The following is a 12721-nucleotide window of genomic DNA, read 5'->3' on the forward strand; positions in this document are numbered from 1 at the left end:
GCATCACCTACCACATACCCTCAGAGGCTGGGAGGAAGTCACCTGACCACTCCCTGGTTGCTGTGGTCCCAGTTCCCCTAACACTGGGTGACCATCCCCTCCATGGGGGATGATGAGGTTGGCGGAGGGTTAGCTACCTAGCAGGGCTAGCTCCGTGTTTCTTGCTTGGGGTATTAATTCCCTGATAGCTCAGTTGGTAAAGAATCTGCCTGCAATGCAGGAGGCCCCAGTTTGATTCCTGGGTCAGGAAGATCCAATGGAGAAGGGAAAGGCTACCCACTCTAGTATTCTGGCCTAGAGAATTCAGTCCATGGGGTTGCAAAGAGTCAGATATGACTGAATGACTTTCACATAGCATGTGGATACATCAAGTATCATCACTCTTTTCCTTTTATTGAATGCATGCTTCGTCACTCAGTCATCTCCGACTCTTTGCACCCCTTTGGACTGTAGCCCTCCAGGATGAATAAAAACTTCATCAACAGCTGGCAGTTGTTGAGAATGGCATTCAAGAACAGTAGTGAAGAGGTCACTATTTTTCAGTAACGCACACTCCTTTTAACGAAAATTCTTCTTGCAAGACTCCAAAAATATGTTCACAGACCTCCAACAACAGTGGTCCCTGGACTGTATCTGCAATATACCTATCTAGTCCATAGAAATATCTTTTAATGGTGAATTTCAAGGTAAAAGTTTAGCCTCTATAATTAGAAATATGCACATACAGATAGATGGATACTTACGTGTGCATGCGTGCTAAGTCACTTTGGACATGTCTGACTCTTTGCAACCCCATGGAATGTAGCCCACCCGGCTCCTCTGTCCATGGGATTCTCCAGGCAAGGCTAGTGGAGTGGGTTGCCATGCCCTCCTCCAGGGGATCTTCCCGACCCAGGGACTGAACCCACGTCTCTTACGTCTCCTGCATTGGCAGGTGGGTTCTTTACCACTAGCGCCACCTGCGAAGCCCCAGATAGATACTCATCTAAAGCAAAAGTGCAAAATTTCAAAGTGTTTGTAAAACAGGCAGATTCCTCAGAATATCTCTAAGCATCTCAGTTTGAAAAGCATGCCTAGATGCTCATAAATGAATGCTTCTGTTTCTCATGAGAGAAAAGCTTAAATGAGAGTCAAGGGGATTGGAGTAACAGATGAAGAGCTATTCTAAGTAGTGTGCCAGGCAGCACAGCCCAGGTCTGCCGTGGAGGTGGAGGAAGAACAATCACAGAGGCAAGGGGAGAGAGGGCTGAGATGGCTTTCAGTTCTGGGAATTCTCAGTTCTGTTTCCACGTGCCTATGAGATGAGAAATTTGACAGGAGTGAGATGAAACATGCAACTTTTCTTCCTGAGGTCATTTCCTGCACTGTTCCTATGAATGATTCCACGGAGGTCTAGGTGAGGAGTTCCAAGGGAACGCCAGTGATTTTGACACCCAACACCACCCAAGTGGCCCCTAAAGAAATACCAAAACTAGAGATGGTTTCCTGAGCTGTGTCAGACCAAAGGCAAGGTCACAGGCACAGCCCAAACACCAGAACCCTCCCATCTGCTGGGCTTCATGCCACTACACCTGGCCTGCCCCCAGCTTGGGAGACATGTGAGCAACAGTGGAAGGGACAGGGAGAAAGAGCTCATGTTCCCAGCAAGGTTTGCAAAAAAAGCTAATCATAACTGGCAGAGCTCTGAAGGTTTACTCGGTGTGACTGACCGTAACAGTGACCATGACATGACTATCCCCTCCCCTTACCCAACAGAGCTACCTCAAAGACAGACAGGGAAGCAGAAAGCAGAAGTGAGTCTATCTTCAGCCTACAGTTAGAAGGATTTAGGGTTGAAAAGATGGATTCCCTGGATTACAGGATCAAAGATGAGCAATGATAAAGTCTTGAAGCATCTCTCTTGGAAAAGCCGTTTGATCAGACCCCCTGGAGTCAAAGATAGATCTACCAATTCTGCAGCCGGAGGCAAGAGCCTGGACAAATGGCCTCAGGCCACTCTCCCTTAAACCCACAACCTGTCTGTAGCTGCTGGGGCCATTTTATCCACTGTCCACAGCCTACAAGCTTTTTCAGGTTATAGAAACATTTGAAATCTAAAAAACTAATTTATTAACTCCTCGATACAGAAAAAAACCTGCAAAACCGAAAGCAGCAAAGGCTTCATTACACGTCTGCAATATATAGCATGATGTTAGCTAGCCAACTGCAGTTCGAGTCTTACATGAATTACCTTGACTGTGGGACTCAGGAACAGCTTGATGCGCTTGCTGTGATGGGGGGTTGGGGGAGCCTATAAAGGTTTTCCCAATTACCTGGTCTCATGGTCACCCCACTCATGGCTGGGCTAGCCAACCTGGCTCCCTCCTTCCTCCCCTTTCATCTCATCCGTCTCTTATCCCTCATCCCCCTTTCTTCTTGATCTCCCAATTTCTATTTCACCCTGCCTGGCTCTGACCATCAGGAGTGAAACAGATGCCCCAGGAATCTCCCGCCAGCCTCAGCAAGCAGCTTGGCTCCTACCCTCACTCCTGTGAGGAATCTCAGCAGCTGGCCCCAACTAGGCCAGCAGAGCTCTGCCCTGCTCTCTGCGGTCCAGCCTGGCAGCCAGGGACGGACCCCAGGCTTGCCGAGGCCAGGCTAGCCTGGGTGGAGTCCTAACAGAGTCGGGAACCAGGAGGCAGTGTCATGTAGCTGTTAAGAACACGAGCCTTTGGAATCTGGCAGACCCAGATTTAACTCCCGTGTCTGCTGGCTGACTTGGGACAAACTGCTTTGTCTCTTTGAGTCTTAGCTTCCTCACATGTAAAATCACACCCATCATTATTAAAACTGAGTGTGAATTATCAAACCAAAATTATCGTGCCCATAATAACAGCCTTCCTCACAGGGCACAGAGGGCAGTCGTGAGGCTTTTGATGGGATAATGTGCATTAAGCTTTCACTTTCCATGAAAACAGTAATACCAGCTAACACTTCCACTGAGCACTTTTTGTATTCCAGGTCACATGCACTTTTCCACGCATTATTTCAGTGAGTTTTCCCACTGATTCCACGACAGAGGTTCTATTGATCATCCCTGTATTGTTGGTAAGGAATCCGCAGCTCATAGACTTTAAAGACTGTGCCCAAGATCACATAGGGCTGGGATTCTAATATGGGCAGGTCCAACCCAACCCCACACATACTGCCACCAAAATGGCAGCTTTACAAATCATTCTGCAATGGGCAATCCAGCAGAACATGGACCTAAAAACCAGAAAACCTGGGTGTGAAACAAGGCTCTACCTCTCCTGTAGGGGTAACATTTCAAGCAGCCCTTCAGCCTCACTCAGCCTATCCCCTGGTGTGTAAGTGAAAAATATTGATTTGGTCAAAAAGTTCATTCAGGTTTTCCCATGAGATGTTATGGAAAAATCCAAATAACCTTTTTGACCAATCCATTCACATTCCCCGATGCCCCTTGCCCTCTGCAAACACCTGTGATGCCCCTGCTGCCTGCCCCGCTCTGGCTGGCACTTGGGCTCTGGGGTCAGGATCACGAGGACTTTGCCCTGCTGTCTTCCCTGTGTCCATCCACACACACACCTCACTGCCCTAGCAATAGCCAGCCACTCTTGTGCCTCTACCTTAAAAGACTCCAGGAATCCCCCATGGCCCCCATTCTCAAACTTGTCCTCTTCTGGGCCCAGTCCCAGCATGGCCTGAGTGTGGGCGTGGAGTTCATCGTGAAGGTTGTCCAGGAGGGCGGCCCTCGTCCGGTCCTGGAAGGGAAGAGGGATGTTGTGAAGCTGGCACTTGTGGCAGAGCCGTGCCCTCTCCCTGGGGGGATCCAGACACCTGGCCCAAGGGCTGCTCTTCTGATCAATTGCATCCGGGCGACGGTGTGGACCTACCTCCTGTCTGGGCTCCACACTCACAAATGCTGCAGCTAACTCGGGCCTTCTGCCCTCTACTCTCTGCCCCTTTTTCCTGCCCTCCCGTGACTCTGCCCTGATGACTCCCCACCCTGATCTCTGCCCCAGGCACCACCTGCATGTACCCAACTACCCAGAGCTCTTCTCCATCCAAATGTTTATCCAGGGCCATGTACACAGCCTTCACTGTGGGGGGCGGGGGGGTGGGGGGCAGTGGTGGAGAGAGGGGATTCACACAGACCAAAACAAGCCCTTCCAGCAACCTAGCCTTTGTGAGCATCTCCAAATAGCAGGTCTAGATAGAACCCATCTCCAGTGGTCCCCATGTTAGCAAAGAGCCCAAGCCAAAGGCTCAAGAGCCACCTCACAAATCCACTTCCCCATACCCTTATAAACATCATGTCTTTCTGATTCTAACCATTTCCTATGCCCAGTGTAAGCAGCTGTCCCTATGTCTTTTGGACTCCCATAATAGCTTCTAACTGGCCACCTTTCCTGCTCTCCTCCCCTTCAATCTCCCCTCTCTCCCACACCCTCCTGTATTTTATTAGGGCCCCATCACCTCTAGCTGGAAGCCTTTCTTGATCTGACCCCCTAGCATTGCCAAAGGGGCCTCCCACCATTCCAGACCCCACATGAATGCTTAGGCCACATTCAGTCCTCTAGAGTCCCTCACAAAGTCGTGCTCTGAATCTTCTTGGCCTTTGCTCATGCTGTTTGTTTTTCACGCCTAGAATAACCATTCTCATTCTTTCTTCCAGGCAAAAGATTCATCAGATATCCAGATTCAGCAGCTCAAGGGCCACCTCCTCCAAGAAGCCTTCCCTGAACATACCCTCCATTCCCCAGATGCAGAAGCAGCCTCAGTACTGGCCTCCATCACAGTCCAGTGCACTGTATCTGACCTGTGTCCCACCAGCCTACAAGCTCTTTAAGGGCAGAAACTCTGTCTCCAGGACCCCAGGATCCCAGGGAACAGAACAGAGTCCAGCACACAGTAGGTGCTGATCAGTGAATGGTTGACTAGACCTAAAGTTTGGATGGAGTTCTCACAAGAAGAAAGAGCTCCATATCAACACCAGGCTGAAGGCTCAGAGGGGCAAAGATGGTGCTTCCCCATCTTAAACAGCCCCCAAGAACAGACCCCCCAAGAAAAGGTTATCCGGGAGGGCAGGAGGAAGATCAGAAACCACGCTCTCACCTCCAGCTTCGCAAACTTGTCCGACTTGCAGCAAGCGTTCTCCGCGTTGGTGAGCTTGGTGAGCAGAAACTCCCTGAACTCCGGGCCCTGGAACAGACAAGACATCCCACCCTTATAGCTGTTGTTGCCCAAAGGGCTTCAACCACAGGAAGAGGTAGGCAGAACAGAGGGTCTGAGAAGAGTCCCTCAAAGGTCTGACACTTCATCATCTCTAGCCCAGCCCAAGCCCACCTGCTAAGATACCAACGCGGAAACCAGCTTCCCTGAGGCTGGGAAACCAACCCTCACACCCCACAGTGGCATTTCCATGACTGCAAGCCACCTGTGCCCAGGGCTCCTAGGACTGGATCATGGCGTAAAACCCTTCTTTTGGCAGAAAGGCAACCCCAGGGTCAAGCAGCCTGATGAAAGGCCCTGTGCAGGCCAGGCTGGCAGCACAAGGAGAGATGGGGCGAGACCCCACACGAGGAGATTCCCCTAACCCTGCTGAACGTTCTCCTGAAAGTTCTAGCCCAATTCGGCCCCCTGCAGTCCCTGCCACTCAGGTGTGGAAACCTAGAGTCTCAGATATGAGAGGGGCAGAAAGGAGAATTTCTTACCTTCTGGAAAACAGGGGGGCTGGGTAGGGGTGGGCCGAAGGCAGGCACGTCTTCCCGTGCGGTGACTGCGACCTGAAACACGGAGAGGCTTGGTGTGGGCCAGGAGGCAGGAGACGCAGGCTGAGAATGATGAGCGTTCAGAGCCCGGGTCCTGGGGGCCTACTTCCCTTCTCCCTCCGCCCCTTCCGAGAATACAAGATGCCTCCTGAGCCATCGCCAGCACACCAGAGTCACTGTTCCTAGAAACGGGGCTGGATGGCACAGAGCCATCTACATGCCCTCCTCTGCATTCCCGAGGCCGGAAGCGAGACAACTGGACGGGGTTGAGGAGCAGCCTGGAACCCCAGTTCTAAGGCAGTAACAAGGGCCCAGGAGATGGTATCTCATTACCGCATTCAACTGGGATGCTAACCCTACAGAGAGGACACAGGGAGAATTATCAGCCCTGGATCCCTGATGAGGAACCAGATGCCCAGAGCCGTGGAGCCAACCCCGCAAAGGCTCCAGAGATGAACCCCAGAGATGAACAGAGAATCCAAAGCTTCCCAACCCTGCTCTGGGGCTCTCTCCCGCAACACTGACTCCCAAACCTGGCCAGACGTCAAAATCCCTTCAAGTGTTTAAAAATAAATGCCAATGGCATGGGCTCCACCCTGAACCTACTGAATCAGCAGCTCTGGGGTGGAGCCAGGAGTCTGTAGCTAAGAGTTTCTATGCCATGAGTTGACTGGCGTTTGGGAGCCCTGGTCTCAGACACAAAGGGTCGGTGAGACTAGGTGAGGCTTGAACTAACAAATCACCAGAGCCCAGGCTGGGAGTCCTAATTCTCAGGCAGTAACAAGAGCCCAGGAGATGCTATCTCATTACCTCATTCGACTGGGATGCTAACCCTACAGAGAGGACACGGAGAGGCTGGGAATTAGGGGTGGGGGTGCTCTGCGTGGGGGTGTCCCAGGCTCTGGGTGGGGTGTGCACCTCCGGCCCACCTCATGAGCAGGAAATTGGTGAGGGGGGCACTGAGGTGCTCTGGGGTCTCCCAGGCTCGGGACAGGCCCCATGCCTGCACCTCTCCTCCACCTCTGCACAGAGGTGCCCTGGTTTCACCTGCTCTCAGCCCACAAGGCTGCAGGCCTCTCTGGAGACTCTGCCCTCTCCCTTCCCCTGGCGGCTGCTAACGTGAGCCCAGCCCTGGTCCACCGCCAGCCTCCCGGGCCTGTGAAGTAGGGCAGATGCAGAGAGTCTGCCAGGCGGGGTGAGCAGGCAGCTCGGAGCCTGGCCAAGGAAAGGCCCTGCCAGGGTGTGGAGGGGGAGGGAGCCAGAGAGGGCCGGTCAATATGACTTTCTCTCCCCAAGCACAGGGCTGTCCTCGCAGCTGCCGCCACCCCGCCAGCCCCCACCCCTGCAGTGCCTGGAGTCAGGAAATGGTGTGTGTTTGACTGACGTGATTTTTGGCTGGTTCCAGCTGCCAAACTGTTCCCCCTCCACCACCCACCATGCACCCGTGGCACAAGTCAAGAATTCCACCCACGGAGCCAAAACTGGGGGGAGAGGAGGGGAGGCCACTGAGAGGCTACTGACGGGGATGAGGCCAGAGGCCAGGCTCAGCTCGCCCTTCTCCCGTCCCGACGCCCCCTCCTTCTCAGGCTTGCATTAGACAGGTCTGTGCTGACTGGGGAAGATGTCCTCTTAAATCCATCCCAGCCACCCAGCCAGACAAGCCCACAGAAAGGAGAGATGAGCCTTCCTTTGACAGCCATTCTCGACCCCCACGTGCTCCATCTCCTGACCCTTTTCCAGCCAAATGCCCGGGCCTCTGTTGTTCCCTCCTCCTGGGGACGGTTGGGTGGCTGAGTTGAAAGCAGAAGCTGCCTAAACACAACCTCACCTTCCTGTTTTCTAAATCCAGCCCAGGCCTCCCAGCAGGGGTGGGGGCAGGGCTCATAAGGAGAGAGGCAGCAGGTGACTCCAGGGAAGAGACTCTTCAGGACTAGAAAGCGGAAGGAGGCATGGGCCTGTGGGTAACAAGGATGCACCAGGGAGGCGGGGAGCCTCCAGCGACTCCAGGCTTACTAAGATCCTGCCTGTCCAAACGTGGCCTGGAAGCCTTAGGGGACCACAAAGTTGCCCAAGCAACAGACCAGTAGTGAAGAGAAGCGGGTACACAGATAGCAGCCCATGCCCGTGGTCTGCTTCACACAAGATTCCTGATGCTTTTGCAGAACTTGAAGAGTGTGGGAGGGGACAGACTCCTAATGATGGTTCAGCTGGAGTTTCAAGTTAGCAGGGTAAGGATGATATTCACATGTGAAACACACTCTGATGTGATGTTTCATGTTTCTGGGACTCACACCCCAGGTCATGAGTCCACGTTCCCATCTGCCCTGACAGCTCTGGGACGAAGACCACAGTCAGACAGGGACAGGACTCCAGCTCCACTATTCCAGGCTCAGTGGCCTCAGGCCTTATGAGATTTAAGCTCTCAGCTTCAATCTGCCCCCCTGTGAAACAGGACTAATGGAAGCCTTCCTGGCTTGGGAGAACTCAAGAAGACTGCTCTCAGGGGCCAAGCACAGTGTCCGGCAAGATCAGATGCCTAGTAACGGGTAACCATTTTCACACGAAGCTTTTATTATTTTCCATGCTGACCTGCACCTAATAAAGGACACCTGAAATACTACAGAGTTCCCCCAAACCACTTCTTAATCCACACACACGCCCGTCTTTCTCAACTCCCCCTACTTCCCCAGCTCAGCATGTCAGAACTAAAAGGATCTGAGATTGCCTACTCCAACTTCCTCATTTCACACAGAAGGCAACAGAGACCCAGAGAGGGAAGGAACGACGCAGGGTCACACAGCAGTCGGAGGCAGGGCCAGGACCAAACCCCGAATTTCAGAGCTTCTCAGTCTGGGGACCTTTCCTGCATATTTCCACCTCTGTCCTTCACCCCTTCCTCTTCTTTCCTGTTGTTTGTCCTCCCCAGCGGGGGCCCCTGGGGCACTTGCTCAGCCCCCAGGAAAATCTCACCCTCCTTTGCCATAGCCCGTAGGCCTGCAGGGGTGACACTTGGACCCCCTGAAGGATCTAACCATGTCGTCCTCAGTCTGCCCATCACTGGAGTGCTGCTGGGAGCATGGATAGACAAAGATTTGGGGAACACTTTGAAAGGCTAATCTTCCTCCCTGCCCCGCCCCCTCCCCGGACCCAGTCCCCACTCACAGGTCTTGCCTTCTGGCTTCAGTTCTGTCTGGCAGGTGGAACCCGAGGTCCCACATTCCATGGGCAGCCCCCTCTCCTTATGAGCTCTGGTTCTCACCCTCTCCCTGAGGACAGTGCATTTCCCTGGACCAGAGACTGTGGCTGGGGAGACTTGGTTTATAAAGACTTCCAGCATCACCACTGCAGGTGGGGTGGTACTTCCCTGGATCTTTGATTTTTTTTCTCTCTTCTATTTTCCCATTCCGCTAAAGCTCTTGGAAACTGAAGAGCCAGTTAGCCGAACCCCATTTCCTATCAGGAACTAAAAGCAGATACAAAACATCCACAAGAGGCTTCATTCAGCCAGCAGACGAGCCATATGTACATATAATGACTGATTAGCAGGGCCTGGGAGCCCTCCTATCACACATCTCTGAGGCTCCTTCTTGGCCTCCACTGGCTATTAGAAGACCCAGGTGGCTGTCTGAGTGTCCCGATTGTTGAACTGCACTCACGGCCTCTTCTGTCCCTTCCCTGAAACTGGTTTTTTAATGTCACTTCCAAGTGCCCACAGACAGCAGGCAGTGAACGAGAACACTTACATCCACCGACAAGTTAATCAAGCCGCTGTTTGAAGTGACACCCATGTCCGCCAAAGCCTTCAAGGAAACACCCAAACCATGGCTTCTCCAACTTTTCAGCTGAAACTGCTCAACACCAGAAGAGGATGAACGTGGGCATGTAAAGGAATCAGCTCTTCTCAACAAGAGAGTTAGGGGGGAAGCTTTGTTTTATTCTGAAGCCTTCTATTTGGCTTTAAAGCTGATGTGAATTTTGTACTTAATACACTTGGGTTTGTACTAGTATAAAAATTATATAACATGATTATATAACAGCATTTTTCTTTCCCAAAATATTCAGGCAAAATTGATACTGTGTAAAGATGGCTATGAAGTGCTATGGCCTCAGGAACCCCAAAGACCAGCACTGGCCTCAGCTCCTATAGAGAGAACAGAGACCTCTCTGGTGACAGAGTGGATAAGAATCCGCCTGCCAAGCAGGGGAGGTGGGTTCGATCCTTGGTCAGGGAAGATTCCACATGTGGCAGAGCAACCAAGCCCATGCACCACTTGTGAGCCTGTGCTCTAGAGTCCACAAGCCGCAACTGCTGGGCCTGTGTGCCATGGGTACTGAAGTCCTCCCACCCCACAGGCCGTGCTCCTCCACAAGAGCAGCCACTGCAACGAGAAGCCCGCACATCGCAACGGAGAGGAGCCCCTGCTCACCACAAGCTGGAGAAAGCTGGAGCTCAGCAACAAAGACCCAGTGCAACCCAAAATACATATAAATAAATGTACAGAGGAGCCCCTGCTTACCACAAGCTGGAGAAAGCTGGAGCTCAGCAACAAAGACCCAGTGCAACCCAAAATACATATAAATAAATGTACAGGAAACATTTCAGGCCTACGGTTTCCTTTTCCCAGGCTCCTTTTCCCTCTCCCTTACAACAGTGATTCCTAACGGGGAGCATGGAGCTCTCTGAGAATTTGAGCTATGGCCTCTCTCCCCAGAAAACACACAGAAGCATGTGAACTTGACATTTTGTCCTTATCTACAAGGAGTTCAAAGACTGTCGAACATCCACGTTAAAAACTCTGCCTCAGCCTATCTCCCTAGGATCCCAGGCATCCCAACACCACCGTGATATAGAGAAGCTGTTACCCAGGGGGTTGAACTCAGTCCTCATGGAGAAGCGAAGGAGAGGTTTAGCAACACAGCCATCAGGAGGGGGCAAAGTGAGGGCAGCTGAGGCTCAGCTACATCCCCGAGGACTCTGAGTCAAGGCGTCAGGAGGCTTAGACCCAGGGGCTCACAACCCCGGCCCCCTGTGAGTCTTCAAATCGAGGTCATTTGCCCAGAACGGCTAAGTCAGAGGGCCCGCCCAGGGGCCAGGTCTACCAGGTCCCCTGCTCTCCACCCTTCTCACCATGAACATCTCTCCTTTTTCTTCCTTCCCTTTATTTGATGCCACCCTCCTTCCTCTCCCCTTTCCTGACAGCCCTCCCCCCTTTTTCTCTTTCCCTCTTCTCTGGCTCTTCCCTGCTCTAGGAAACGGCGTTACCAGATTCCAGGTAGGGACACAGGGAGCTCTTCAACCCTTGAAGGTTGGGAGCCTCGGAGGCTGGGAAGCCCAGGGGCAGCAAGATGGATGAGGTGACTTTAGAAGGCGCTCTCCGAGAGTCTCGCTCCCAAATCCCAGAAGCCTGAGAATTCATGGGAAATCTATCACATTTTTGGAGAATGGTCTGAGGAGCCATGAAGCCCTGGTGTTCCTCGATATTACTCATTCTATGTCCTTCCTCCAACGCGACTTTCTCCTCACCTTGTAGGTTGGGGGCTCTGTGCCTGGGTTCTCAGCCTGCACAACAATGTAGGCGTGTAAGAAGTTGGAGGCAATCATGTCGGGGACAAACGGTGTGTTTTCTTCTTGGAAGATGATGGCCACAATGTCATTCCCGATGTGTCTCTTTCTCTGGAGCTAAACAAAAAGATTTCCATTATTCTGAGCCAGTTAGGAACATCCTGAAAACAGAACAGGTCTATATAGGAAATTCTTCATTATTCTATCTTTATACATAAACCCTGGAACACGGAGACCTCTCTCTCCAGGGAGCTTTTTCTTTCAATCTTTAGAAGCCACTAAAAAGGAAAAAAAATGAGAAAAATGTCTAAGTTGCCAGGACCAAGCTCTACACCATGTAGAGTGAGCTCTGACTCAGGACTCAGGGAAAACGGTTAAAAAGTGAGGCTGGGTTTTGCCCTCGGAGAGCTCACAATTGACCTGGGAGGAATACAAACACTGGTGGAGCCACCTGAGAACATTAACAAAGCCACTAACAAAGCGATTTAGCAATTGCTAAATCAGTCACTACCCACAAAGTGCCTGATACTATGGGGGCAGAGAAGGGGGCAAAGTCAGAGGCCTAATGGTAATCTAAGAAGACTTCCTGGAAGAGGAGATTGGAAGAGAAGGGAGCACTTGATGGAAATGTGGATGAGCGGGAAGGAGGGGCCAGAAGGGAGAAGAACCAGGCTTAGAGAAATATGGGCAACCTGGCTTGGTGGCGGTCATGGGGGAGAGAAAAATCTGACCCCGACTTAGGATCCCAGGTTCTGCCAGGTGCTGTCACAGGAGATCTCAATCACCAAGCACCTACTGTGTGCCAGGAATCACGCTGGGCTGTTCACATGCGTGATTTCAAATGTTGAGGCCCTCCTGTATACCAAATCCCGGCTAGGTACTTATCTAGCTTTGTTCCTTTATTAAGCACCTACTGCATTCAAACTATGTTTCCCATTGAGTTTCCCACTTACTGAGCACCTGCTGTATACTGAGCCCTGTGCCGGGCACTTTTACAAATCGTCTCACTTATTCCACACACATCATCCTATTTCTTCTGATGAAAAATTAATATCTACTCAGTCCTTGCTGAGAGTCAAGCTCTGTGCACGTCCCACTTAACAGAGGAGACACTGAGACAGGCAGAGAACAGCCCTCAGTCTTAGGCTGGGCAGGGGGTGAGGGGGGCCGTGAAGGAACAGAGCTGAAGGTAAAACATTGAGCAAAAACCTACTTTGGATACAAAAGGAATCCTGCTCCTATTTGTTTCTGGAACATTCAGTAGTTATTTTAGAGCCAAATCACAGTCTCCTTTGCCAATTTCCTTTTTTCCTAAGAAGCCAGGCACTATGTTTATAATATTACATCTGTGCTCCCTCCCGGGTTCCCTGCTCAGAAACAAGAGTCC

At 51.7% G+C, this 12721-nt stretch overlaps 1 protein-coding gene across 10 annotated transcripts in view; it reads right to left on the reverse strand.

The window, feature by feature from the left end:
• Nucleotides 1–12721, reverse strand: part of RAP1GAP2 (RAP1 GTPase activating protein 2) — a 216698-nt gene that overhangs the window by 19929 nt on the left and 184048 nt on the right. For all 10 annotated transcript variants that reach the window (XR_006271200.1, XM_043477970.1, XM_043477961.1 and 7 more), the window contains 4 exons: nt 11296–11451; nt 5715–5786; nt 5116–5202; nt 3627–3761 (listed from right to left, as the gene is read on the reverse strand). Coding sequence is in view for 9 of the 10 variants with exons in the window: in XM_043477970.1 (XP_043333905.1) it covers nt 3627–3761; nt 5116–5202; nt 5715–5786; nt 11296–11451 (450 nt within the window). In the remaining variant the exon portion in view is untranslated. The remainder of the gene's footprint in view (nt 1–3626; nt 3762–5115; nt 5203–5714; nt 5787–11295; nt 11452–12721) is intronic.

This window comes from Cervus canadensis, chromosome 1, assembly GCF_019320065.1.
Source record: "Cervus canadensis isolate Bull #8, Minnesota chromosome 1, ASM1932006v1, whole genome shotgun sequence".
Lineage (NCBI taxonomy): Eukaryota > Metazoa > Chordata > Mammalia > Artiodactyla > Cervidae > Cervus > Cervus canadensis.